Here is a 13,661-nt window from a genome sequence, read left to right as displayed (position 1 = left end):
AATATATGTGTGTGTACTGTGTGTATTTATTATGTATATATAAATGTACATGCATGTATATATTTAAGAAAAATATGTTGTTTTTATATATTAAATATATTTATATATAATATAAATTATATGAATATAAATATATACAAGTAAATACGTGTAAATATTTTCTACATATATACTGTATGTGTGTCTCTTTATATATACATAATAAATATACACAGTACGCACACATATATTATGTACACAAAAACTTATTTTGGATGTGATTAATTGCTCGTTGCCCAGCACTACTACTACTACTAGTACTACTACTAATAATAATAAAACCCAAATTGTCATCTATTAAATGTGGGATATTCTCATAAATTCTAAAAGTTTTAACCCTCTGAAATTGGAGTTGGCCTTAACCTTGGACAGAAATGAGCAGATATACAAATACTTACATACTTAATATTTGTTCTGGGGGGGGGGGCTGTAGGAAGGTCTGTATACTCCTATGACACTGAGGGTCTGAAGATGTGGCAGTGCTGGTATGGCTAGAGGGGTGTGGGGTGGTTGACTGTCACAGAGGGGCATGTGTTCAAAGCCTGGAACGCTCATTAGCATTCGGACCTATTTATTTACTTTAAGATCGCCAGAAAAACAGTAAAACCCTATTAGAGCTTTTGGAGGAGGAGTATATGGTGTTTTAAAAGTTCTAGGTTGCATGGTGTTTAAAGTCGCTAAATATTTGCAAAGAGCCATTTGGGTGAAAGATGCATTCATATTTAGAAATATAAAACTGTAAAATGTCAACTAAAGCACTGAGAAAATAAGTAAAAGATGCTCAGTGTATTTAGAAAATCAATCATTCATTAACATAAACAACTAAATCATCCTTAAAATAATAATTATTATTTTGAATGGTTTAAAGTATATTAATTGTGAAAGAAATTCCAATATTAAGGTCAGATATTGAACGATACGGCCCTGATGTGACCATGATTCAGTTCAAAGTAGCAGGACAGACGTGCAGAGGCATTAAAGAGCTTTGCAAACAGGCGGTCATGTCCCTGACTGATATCAAGCGGCAGTTATCAGCACTGCCACACACAGATCTCTCACAGCCTGTTCAAGAGCACAGCACAGATATGTTAAATACATCACCCTCTCTCTCTTTCAACATCTCTTACTCTCTCTCCCTCTCTTTCCCAGTGCCAGTGCTTCCCTCTTTCCCCTCCGTATGCCATCTCTCTCTTTCTCTCTCTCTGGTTAGGAGCTGCTAATTCACAGGGTCTGATCTGTCTGTAAGGCTGGAGACGCCAATGCTATCATTATCAGCCAATTCAGCCAGCCGTTAAATGGAGGAATCAGGAGACATTTGCTCTCCTCCACTATCGCAATGACATCATTACCGGGAGAATCAACAGCACAAGCACTCTGACCGTGTGTTAGTGTGACTGTGTGAGTGTGTGCGTGAGCATGTGTGCATACACATCGCATGTGTGTGTGTGTGGTGTGTGTGTAAAACATAAAAGGGTCGTATTCAGGGGAAATTAGGGGGGAGTAAAAATAACATGAGCCTACCTGTGAGATACCAAGGACCGGGACACACTGTCAGCTGAAAGTTCCCAAGTGCAGAGCATGGAGAGACAAAAAAAAAAGAGGGAGAGAGGGAGAAGGAAAAAGAGAGAGTGAGTGAACGAGTCGTTTGCACATACAGGGTAAATGGCAGCTCACCGCTAGCTGTGGCACTATTTTTTTTTTCCCGCACCCTCCCTCCCTCTTTTTCTGTCTCCTTTTGCCACCCCTCTCCAACATTGCGCTAATAGCCACCTGTGAACCACGCAGCCATATGATCCACTCCCAGGCCTCTGGAGTGGAGTCACCTCTGTGTTTTTCGGCCCCCTCCTCCAATGATAAATCATCATCGTTTAGCTAATATCCGTTTTTAACCTCTCTCCCTGATTAACAACACTCTTCCCCCCTGGATACAAACCACTCCTGCTACAGTGCAGCTAAATAGCTCGCCTCTTTTCCTTTTCCCCCCCTCCCTTCACTCTCTTTTCAGTATTCCTTTGCTCTCGGTTTCTCTTTCCTTCACTTTTTAAATTATAGGTCCTTCAAAGATAGGACAAATAACAATTCATTAACCATGACTGTCACGTTTGTTCGAAAGGGACACTATCAGCATTTTAACCTTCAACTGCTCAAGAACAGGAAGAAAAGACACATGCATTTTAATTAACCAATAAAAACAATCCTAAGTCGCAAATAAGCACGAAACAGATGTTATGGATTATAAAGTGTCTGGAAACACATAAATATACTTGTGTAAAAGCGTTGTGGTGAATATGCATACACAGCTAAAGAGATGAAAAATAAATAAAATAACACATTGCGCTTTTGATACGGCACCCCTAGTGGAGGAGGCAAGAGAGAAATCCAGTCTGCGCAGATCTGACTGGAAATTGTCAAAATATTTGCAGCAAAGGAATTCCGACATGCGAGCAGCTTGGGCTCCCCTACAAAGGACCCATCTTCCCTGAGTAACAAGTGGAGAGAGTGAGTGCCGACAGAGAAGCTAAAATCCCTCAGGCTAAAGAAATCCAGCTATTGTAGTAATAACCCCCGAGACCTGGCTGAGTATGTACAGCTTTCAGAGGTACTTCTCATCCTATTTGTAGCCCCGCCAGTGATGTATGTGTGCGTGCGTGTGCATACTGGTAAGTGACGGCTTGTACATAACGTAGGTCACTTTACTGCTTATGCACTCCTTTAAACAGGCTGTTTTTTCCCATGTTCTCTTTCATTTTATCATTTATTTATATATATTTTTATTTTATTTTAGACAAGTGCAACTTCCCACCACAAATACTCGCTGGGGTTTGCCTATAATACTATTATGTATTTTTTTCATCTCTCTTCTCATTTTTTTTTTCCTTTTTTGTTCCACAAGGCAAGTTTCATTAAAGATCCAATTATGCAAATCAGGTCCTGAAGAGCCAGTTGAATATGCAGTATAATAGTGTACCGTAATAGTTCAACACAATATACTGCATCTGAGGCAGATTTACGAGGCAACATAACTGCTACGCCTCCGTCCTTTGGAGAAAACCTCTTGATCATAATTAAAGGTGCAGGGTCCCTCTTTACTTCTCAGTGGCGTCCATTTTAACCAGGCCGCCCTCCAGGGGGCTGCAGTCCCTCACACTCAGGGGTGGCTTGTGCACCCGCTGGGGTCATGACCTGGAAACAGTTCAAGGGTAGGTGTTGTTAAACTCCCCCAATTATCTTGTAACTGAGATGCCCTCCGCTTCAACAGCGGACCACCCAGCCATCAGAGGTATCTGCCACTATTTTTGGTGCTTGTGCAGCACTGCAAATATTTACCACTATTTTAAGAGCTCGGATTAGAATGCAAAACAACATAATAGCATGTGCTTACGGCCAGTGATTGACAGGAAGTCGCTTGTTTGCGCAAAGCCCCTGTCTGCTGAGATGACATGGCTATAATTTTGTGCTTCTCACCGACTCAAAAGCAAACTGTCATGTCAGACTGTGCCTTATAGTACATAGAAATGTTTTTTTTTTTTGTTGTTGTTGTTGTTCATTAAAAAAGTTAACTCAGCAGTAACCTCAATTATTAAAAATAAGATGCTAGGTATAAAAAAAAAAAAAAGAAAAGTGGGGTGTGGTCAGATAAATAGGTGTCCCATTTCTGGAAATCGAGTAAGGCCGTAGCCGAAGGCTGACCGTGTCTCCCAAGGCTGTGTAAACCTGCCCGATTCAACACCTTCTATAATGACCACATGTCCCACAGCCTTTCTGTACACACTCGCTCTCTACATGTGTGACAGAGAGTGTGAGCACATGTGTTGTGTTGGAGAGCTGATTTTCGTCCACCCATTCCCACTCCCACAGGAGAGAATTATGAGATCGGGGAAAAACTTAGCAGGATACGAAACATCTGCACACATCTGTTCAGTTCTGTCATCTGCGCATGGGCTAACTTTAACTGTAGCGTATGCTTCCCTTCCAGTGCTCGATATTCCTCAAAGCGCCATTAGTCTATCTATATATTTTCCTCATGGAAAGTGCCTCCGGGTGGAGTAGAGCAAGGACCCTCTCTCTCTCTCTCTCTCTCTCTCTCTCTCTCTCTCTCCCTCGCTCCGTAGACAGACAGACGCTCCTTCTGGTGGCACCCTGGCATGAGGCAGTGGAGACAAGATCATCCGTCACCACCTCATCTGTCAGGGCACTCTTTATTCTTAGATCACACACTGACTGACGTCTGTGATTAGCCCGCTCAAAAACTTCCACTCCTCTACCCCCTCTCCCTCTCTATCTCACTCTGTCTGTTTCGAACGACTACGAAAAGCCTTAGAAATCATCACTCATTTATAAGTGACATGTGCATAACGAAATGTCCTTATTCCACTATAATTATTTGTTAAATACAAAAGTTGACATCTGTCAGTAACCGAACATTCCCATTTATATTACGTAAAGTGACATGCTGAACTGTGTCTTCGGCTGTACACAGGCGGATATTGAATGACAGGGAATTATGCGCTTAATCAATTGGAGAGGACAGGCATAGGAGTAATGTGAGGTACTCTTCTAAATGTACTTTCAGAGGAGGTTGGATTCTATAGCGATCGCTACACGACCACACCCATAACTTTACACTAAAAAATTGGATGTTTGGAGATAATACCATTCACAACAATGTGGGGGAAAAAAGTCTACACTCTTAAAAAATAAAGGTTTCAAAAGAGGAGTTTCACAGCAATGCCAAACTTTTTTAGGATGGAGGGCCAAAAAAAAAAAAAAAAAAAAAAAAAAAACTTGATTGAAAAGTAAACATTTCATTTAAATGTTATATTAAAATCTATAATTGAAAAAAAAATAATAATAAAAATTAAATTTTTAAATAAAATTTCAATTATTTTTAATCAGTTTCACTTGTTGTTTTTACATTTCAATGCAAAAAATAAAAAAAATATATATATATAAAAATTTGAAATGAGTATATGTTTCAATGGCATTTTTATCCCTCCTCAATAGTCCCAAATCAATAGTCATCACAGGCCAACGTTGGGCATTCTGCCCTAGAAGGACCATTTTTGTGTTCCCTAGTGAGCGTCAGTGAGTAGTTCTTAAAAGAGCCACTTTTCTTAGTTTGAAGAATATTTAAAAAAAAAAAAAAAAAATATCTTTTTCCACAGTAAAGCACATTTTGTGAAATGGAAAGGTTCCATGGATGTTAAATGTTCTTTATAGAACCATCAACACCAATAAAAAAAAAGTGAGTGTAATTGTAAAATATTTAAAGATGTCATTAAACAAAGATAGATTATTTTCTCAGGAGTTAACATAACCTTCCTCATCAAGGTCACTAACGTTATTTGTTAATCCAGCAGCATCATGTGAACGATCCCAACAAATAAACACGACACTCCTGGTGTTTAGGGATACTTCCACCACGAGGGGAAAGGCCTGAGACTTCAGAGCTGGAGAGGAAGGGAATGAGGGCGATGACGGGGTCGGTGTCTCCACAGCACATATCAATTAATACCTAAACGCCGCGGCCTCGCCTGCCATACTGTCCCCCCTGAGTTGCCTGGCTAGGGCCCGGGCATCTGGAAGACAATTTCCTCCAATTAAAAGGAGCGGGGAGGCATTTAAGTGTGGAATGGCTGTTTGATCAAGTCTCCAAGGTTCAAGCACAGATCCAGCCGGCTAAGCTGGAGACTGACAGGCCTGGAGACAGAGAGAGAGAGAGGGAAAGATAGAAGGCTCGTCTCTCCTGCCCGCTGGCACTGCCCTGCCCTCGGCCGTGGCAAAGGCTGGGGAGGTGCACCTCCACACTTACTGGTTACTGGTGACAGCGGCGGCGAGCACGCAGACCTAGGGACACGCTAACGCTCTTGAACACTGCCAAGTTCTGCCACACAACACACACTTTCCCTGCCGAATGAGTGCAAGACGCATATGTAAATGAGAGCATACACACCAGGGAGGAGACATTTTGACAGGATTGGCTTGGTCTGTTTAGCCCCATCGAACTGCTATCAGTTGCACTGGCAGAGTGTATTCACAAGAGTCTTCATAACACTCTCTCTCTCACTGCATTTAAACGAGTTTGATATTTTTCCTCCCCCCCAAAAAAAAAACATTTTGTCACATAGATGATAAATTACATGTGAGCACGATATACATTTTCAGCTGCTAATGTGTTTGTGAATACCACAAAAAAATTATAATAATAATAATTAATAAATGTTAAAAAATTAAATAAAACTAAAAATATGCAATAAGCAATACTTGCAACGACATCAACACCTCTACGACTGCGGCTATCCCATGTCTCAGTGTTTTTTTTTTTTTTTTTTTAGTAAAATATTTAAAAAATGTAGCATAAAAACAACACACATTATTTAGCATAAAAACAATGATTACAAATCAATACTGTAGTCTAGGAATAATTTTAGATTAGTTCATAATTAAATACAATTAAAACTTGCTGTTAAATAAATCAAACATTTCACATAATACGATCACCTGAATCTAGATGGCCTCTTAATTGTAATGCATGCCTATTTTCTCTCCCTTTCCTACTGTCCACAATAATCCAACATACTGTTTATTGATTTATTTATTTTCATTTATAAAGGAGCTTACAAGGCTATATTTGTGGTCATGTTAATGCTGGCCTTTCAAATGAATTGTGTGGGATTCTGAAAAGAATGTGTGACTTGACTACATCACAATGTCAATTTCAAATCAGAAAAATGAAAAGAGCTGACAAAAATGTCTACGCCCAGACACTATTACAGACATAATATCCGTTAAACAATGACAGTACATCTGTGCCGCCTGCTATTTGTCCCTTTCTATGAACAATGAACCTGAGGAAAAAACAGTTATCTCATTTCAACATTATGAAAGATGCAGACAAACTAAAAGTAGCTGAATGTGTATGTGTGTATGTGTGAGTGTGTGTGTGTTTAATATTCTTTTCCTTAAGTAAAAGTTTTGGGTCATCTCATATAAAGTGACAGTAGAAATCTGCACCTGGATCTGAATCCATGAGACAGCAATTAAATTAGCTAGATTTATAAAGACCTTTCATAAAGAATTAAGCACCTGAAGTGCGCGCAATAGATGCATGATGCAATGTGTCATATTATAATTCTGACCCTGACAGCGTTATAATTTGTGAAGTAGCAAAATATGCGTAAAACAATGCGCGGAATGATTTTATTGAGTGTGAAACGCAGCTCACAATCATGCCAACATACTACATTTTATATTTTCTTCAATTATTCTCGCACTCCCGCGCGCATTCCTATCCCAATCTCCAATTCCTACAACTTTCTTCTTCTTCTTTTTCCCCCCTCCATAAAACATGATTTCCCCAAGCGACAATGTTCGCAACACTCTTTCAAATCTCCATTTCCAGGGGAGATGTGCGTGTTTTTTTTTTTTCCACAGATAAAAAGGTTTTTAAGTCTGATATGACATTTCGCCCTCAGTTGTTGAATGCCATCATAAGGCTTCTGTTCATAAGAGGTCGATCACAGCACAAAATGGCAGGTCTCACCGGCTCTTCAATCTCACAAGTTTTGACACATGGCATGCACCGGGTAACTTTGATCCTAATTCTCCAAACCGATCTGTGTTCACTTCAGCTGAAATCCTAAACGCAAAGCCCTTGGGGCTGAAGTGAGAAAGTTTGAGCAGAGATTTGAGGAAACTTTCTTACAGCTCCCTATCTCTGCTTGGCCAACACGAGCGAATCTAGTGCGCATCCCTGGGAAGCTTCTGTCCACCTTACAGTAATAATGCGCGATATGTCTTTACACTTAATTAATAAAGTTAGCCTTGCAAGAGCCAAATTTAAAATACAACGGCGTGTGTTATTATTATTTTTTCCCCCTTTCTTTAGAGTAAAGTTCATCTAAGCGCGTGCAATGGCTTCCAGTAAACGCTTTCGATTATGAAGCGGTTTTATTTCGCGACAACGACTTAGACAATTAATACTGCGTCTATTTCAAACAAATAGTGAGATATAATAACACACATCATTAGCACAAACTGACTTTAAGAAAGCGAATCGAGCGAAATCCATCCGCGAGCCTACTACTGATCTAGCCACTTCTTACCTTTAAATTCATCCGGACGTCAAGACGCGTTGCGAAAGATTGTCTTCATTGAATAATGAAGCATGTCCACATAATTGAGCTGATCATTTTCTTATACTGCTGAGGGGGTTAAAGTATATACACACGCGCGCGCGTGCTTCGGACCTGTTATGATCGTCCTCCCGCGAATCCGTTTCCCAACTGTTCCTCGCGCATCCCGAGTGATGAAAAAGCGCCTTTGAGTTTATTCTCGATATAAACGCGTTCATTGATAGCGATCGGCCAGCATCACAAGACATTTCCCCTCATCTGTCTGTTTGGACTCCCCCTATCTGGATGGTGAGACGCATTGTACCGTTAAAAAGGCACTCCATTGTCGTCCATTCACAGAGAGCGGAGAGAGTCTTGCGGCATTTGATGGGACTAAAAGCTTGAACCCTTGATAAAACAGCCCCGGTGCCCGGAATATCATCTCGAATCGTCTATTTTTCCCACGCGGAGAGACTCAAAGGCGAAATTTACTCCATCGGATCATCTTATTGACCTTGACTTCCCTGTAAACACTTATTAAAATCTGTCTATCCTCACTCACATTGTCAGCCCCGTTATTCAGACGAGGCGTAATTGGCGTTGATGCCTGTCGCCGTTTAAAGCACACCGTGGAAAAACACTACAAATAGCTACAATTGCGAAATAAATGTGCTTACCTTTTGGGGAAAGTATCTGAAGTCTTGTATCCTCGAGAAAAAGTCCAGTGAGATAAGCGGAGAGCGCGAGCATCAGTCAGTATAAGAGAGAAGTAATGAGTGATAAAATGACGCTCATATACACAAAAGAATGAGACAGTGTTTAATGTAATTTGGACGGTTATGTTGCACACAATCACACACACACACATGCATGCACACAAACAGAGACCGGCCAAGATGGGAAGCGCTTTTTTCGCACTCTTATATGCTAACGCGTCACACAGGAGCGCATATTTAAAACAAATGCACGAGAAAGCTTATCAGTTTGTAAATATGAGATGAAATTGCCACTCAGCGGGGCGCGTAGCCTAACCAACAACCTCCCTCTTCATCACAGAAAGAGGAAAAGGGTCCAGACAGCGATCGAGACACGCGCTCAGAGACGTAGGAGAAGGTCCTCTGAAAAGGTACTTCGGTGAGGACATTAAACTTTTTTGGGGCTGAACTTCAGCGCTCAGGCCGATGCTGCTTTTCTACACGAGGAACGAGACGCAGAATAACGCAATTGTACATTCAGTGTCCCGGCAGCTGACAAAAGCTACTGATTCAATAAAGTCTTTGTTGTGGGATTATATAATGATTATGTTGTAATTATGGGAGCGCTTTGGTAATAATAAGAATAATAATAATAACAACATAAGAGTATCCAATGGGAATGCAAGTGCGCGTGACTTTGAAGAAAAGGACACGGATGCGAGACTGATTGATTATCGATCGGTTCTTAGATTGATTATATTGTTTCTGATATATATCCAGATAAATCATATGGAGGAAGAGGTGGGGGAAGGCAGGTGGTTAAAATAATTCAAAAACTTATGTACTTAACTTTATAGGTCCATTTTCCCACATAGCACATGCTATGTAATGTGCCAAAAAAATATATAAATATATATATAAAAAAATTAAAACAAACAAACAAACAAATAAAATAAAATAAAATAAAATAAAACAATCCTAGGATGCATTATAGTTAGGCACAATCTTTAAGAAATTATTAATATTATTTATGCATTTTTGTTTATTATTTACAGCAGGACCTTTCTAATTAGAAAAATCAAATCAATAAGACTGATTATGAATGATTTCTGCATTAGGACCTGGTGACATCTAATGATACAGCGTATATACACAGGCAGGACAAAACGCTTCTTACTCCTAACGTGATCCAGAGAACTGTGTAACCCTGTGACAAGTTGCAAAGTGGAAGGTTTTCCTCTTTCTCTTTCTGCTTCACTACACAGTTGTGTGCTTGTGATATTTAGTGTGTTCAAAGGAGCATTAATCGTTATTAAATCCCGAAGGCAAAGGCTCGCCTTCTCTTTATTTTCTTTCCAGACAAAACACACGTTTTAAAAGATAGCACATTCATTATTCACTATGAAAATCAGATTCCCATGCTGCCCCTTAAACGCTCAGGAATTCAGCACGCATTTTCCAGTCTGATGTGTATGAAATTCCTTTTTGAACAAATTCCAAAATAAAAGTTGTGCCTCTAAAGAAATTAGCATAGCCATCCCATCAATAATATCGCTATCTCTATGGGAATGATAGCGCAAGCAGTAGGGGTGTTCCTTTACTCAATTCTTCATGGATTCTCTGTTTCTTTTGAACTTGTTATAGCAAGTCAAGTGATTCTTTATCGGTGACAGGCCTGACAATACACGACGAGGACGGGAAAGCAGGTCAAAAGGAAGTTGCCATATGGACTTCAACATGCACTTTCCTAACAATATAGGGCAGAGATCTGCTCCACACACAAGTGTGTTTATCGCGCTCTCTGTTTATCGTTTATTTGTAAGTGCTTGGGGTTAAATGAAGTTGAAGGCATTTGTTGGGGATAAAGTGAGGCAGCTGTATTCTTGTTAAAGTGAATCGCTCATCTTTGTTTCTTGTCTGTTTACTTCTCCGTGGCTTTTACGCTAACAAACAAATGTGGATGCGTTCGGTTTGGCTGCTATCCATTTTATGGATTTTTGTGCAAAATCAAGAGAATAAGGTAAAATTGTCACGTTGTCTGCTGTGTTTGGAAGGGCAGCATTCGAGATTGATCATTTTGTCTCCGCAAATATCAACTTGTAACAGGAATCAAAAGGTCGAAAGATCCTGACGGCTCCAGTCACGTGACTCCTGGCTGCCCGCGAGCAACAGGTGCACTAGGGGAGGAGGGAGGACTCAAGGCATCCTTTCAGATTTCCTTCTTTTCTTTCTTTCTTTTTTTTTTTGTAGTCCTTGTCTTGCTGAAAGATGATGCTTGTAGTTAATCAAGTGCAGTCAATTCTGGTTAAATGTTTCTTTATTTGTTTATATAGTCATTCTTTTAATTAGATTTATATGTGTATTTAACAATATATCATAGGCTACTATCTATATAGATACAAGTAATATTATTACATACTACTGATATATATATATATATGCTAATTTATATACACACACACACACACACACAAACACACAATGTTAAATTAATATATTAAGTCCTCGAAAAAAAAAAAAAAAAAAAAAACACATCCATGAGCTTGTTTATTCACAACAGGTTTAGTTTAAAATCAATTTCAATAATTTATTTTAATTAGCTTAAAATCAATTTAAATTTTATAGCTATATATATATATATATATATATATATATATTCTCTCTGTGTGTGTGATAGTGACATCAAAATGTGGCATATATATATGCTACACACACAGAGAGAGTACTGCATTTGTGTACTTTTTATAAATATATTGAAGTCCTTGACAAAAGGAGCTGTTTATTCACAAAATGTTTAGAATAAAATCAATATAAATTATGTGAATGCTTAAAGGGAAAGGTTATATTTTTAATCATTTAAGTTTATATTTATATTTTAAATTCTTTTTACTATTTTTTTTTTATTTATTTGCTTCCACTAGTTCATTTTAAATGGTTGTTTAGTTAGGTGAGTTAAATTTTTTTTTAAAGGAAATAAATGTATGTTGTTTGTTAGTTTGTGTTAGTTAATGATGTGTATGTTAATTAATTATGTATGTTTTTTTTTAGATTTATTTAGATCTCCAGGACATATCGACTACCCATATACACACAGTCAAGTCATTTAAACTGTGTTTCGTTATGTTTGTGTGAAATTAAAAACACATAAATACTGATATTTCCTGCAGTAAAGCTGAGATTTTTGTGCCGCTCATTTTGCATTACTGCATCAGTAATGCTGGACTAGTTATTTTTGTGACACTGAAAAAGCTGTTGTGGGTAATACACTACTCCGAGAGTAACCCACAGGGTTTGTTTATACTATTAGATCAAGACCACACACGTCCAGTGTAAATATTTCAAGACTTCAAAGTACATGCAAACACTGCGCATTTTATTTTCAATACACGCTCATAACTGTTAACAAAGTGTCAGCCACAGAAAAAAGAATGACTCAAGGTTTGAGCAGTCATAAGGACAGATAAGGTGATCATGGCTTGGTATGATAGTTTCTCCAAAATTCTTTCTGACGGGAATTTAAGTACGAGCCTATCAGCACTGTGTCTGGTATCTGTCCAAAACAGTAGGCCTCTAAAACAGACATGCCAGTGTTCAGAAAAAGAAGAAGAAGAAAAAAATATGGAGATGTTAGTTCTCTCCATCTACTTGGACTGAAAGCAGCTATTTAGCATCTTTTAGCAGATGTCCAGATAATTCACAAGTTTATCAAATTAATTCAACGGAGCAATGACCAAGGAAGTGATGTACTCCTAATCAGCCACAAAGAGAGAGAGAGAGATGGGAGTTATGTTGGGGCGATGTTGGGCTTTAAGACAGAGCAAATAAATGACTGCATAAGCATTTTATCCAGGAGCAGCCTGATGGTTTAATGCTGTGCCTAGTTTATATCTACATACAAACACACCAGAATGGTTTTCTCATATGGAAGAAGGGGGGCGGCTACATTACTTTTTAAATTGAGTTTCTCAGAGCATAATCTGTTCCAGGTCTTTGATGAAGAAATGTTCTCAAAGTATCACAGTGACTGATTTAATGAGAAGCGAGTGAGCACAATTTCAAACAATCTGATTTTCTGAACCTTCTGTGACTCTAAACTTTTAAAATTGCACTTAAGAATCACATCAATTACTCTTTAAAGTATGACATTGGCTAACTAGGCGCACTAGCATAACAAACACACGCTATGGCGTATTTACTCCATATCCTCTCATCAGGATCTGATACATTGGTCCCTTATGTGAGCCTTCTGCGAAGCTCTCCCAACTCCATTACGGTTTCCCTTTCTCTTCAGCGAGGAGTGCAATACATGTGTGGCGGATCTACAAGTCTGACGATGATTTAGTCAAATATTACAGACGCAAATATTTAGAGCCGACTTCTAGGTTTTCAGCATCTGATGAGACTCTACGTTTGTAAGTTCTCCATATTCTTCAGACCACAGTTTAGATGATGCTTCTGAACGCCACTCTAAAATCCCACCCGGCGTTGATGAACTGAGAGAAGTGTATTATGTCTATGACTGATAACTGGACCAATGCTAATTTAAATCATCTGAATCAATGTCTGCCTGGGAAAAAAAAATAAAAATAAAAATATCTAAACGAAAACATCTGACTCAAATTGATTACTGACAATGCTGAGCATAAGACATGCTTAAAATATCCAGGCCATTTTGAGAATGCATCACTCGTATATCTCTTAGTAAAAGAAGCCACTGTGTGAGAGTCTGCTTGACAAGAAGGGCAGCAACAACATTAGCATTGGGAAAAATTAGCTGGCTAATCAGTGTCTTAGTCGCTTCATTATAACTTTG

General features: G+C 38.8%; 1 protein-coding gene across 10 annotated transcripts in view; it reads right to left on the bottom strand.

Annotated features, from left to right (window-relative positions):
- znf536 (zinc finger protein 536) overlaps window positions 1-9,349 on the bottom strand; it is a 180,244-nt gene extending 170,895 nt beyond the window's left edge. For 2 of the 10 annotated variants that reach the window (XM_042728140.1, XM_042728147.1), the window contains exons 1-2: window positions 8,145-8,777; window positions 1,561-1,594 (exon numbers count right to left, since the gene is read on the bottom strand). Coding sequence is in view for 4 of the 10 variants with exons in the window: in XM_042728138.1 (XP_042584072.1) it covers window positions 1,561-1,594; window positions 8,831-8,903 (107 nt within the window). In the remaining 6 variants the exon portion in view is untranslated. Of the gene's footprint in view, window positions 1-1,560; window positions 1,595-8,144; window positions 8,778-8,830 lie in introns of those variants that run through there. The other 8 variants (XM_042728141.1, XM_042728144.1, XM_042728138.1 and 5 more) reach the window with 7 other exon arrangements.
- Window positions 9,350-13,661: the final 4,312 nt, after the last annotated feature.

This window comes from Cyprinus carpio, chromosome B7 (genome assembly GCF_018340385.1).
Source record: "Cyprinus carpio isolate SPL01 chromosome B7, ASM1834038v1, whole genome shotgun sequence".
NCBI lineage: Eukaryota > Metazoa > Chordata > Actinopteri > Cypriniformes > Cyprinidae > Cyprinus > Cyprinus carpio.
Note: the sequence above shows the minus strand (reverse complement) of the source record. Positions and strands in the feature narration are given on the sequence as shown.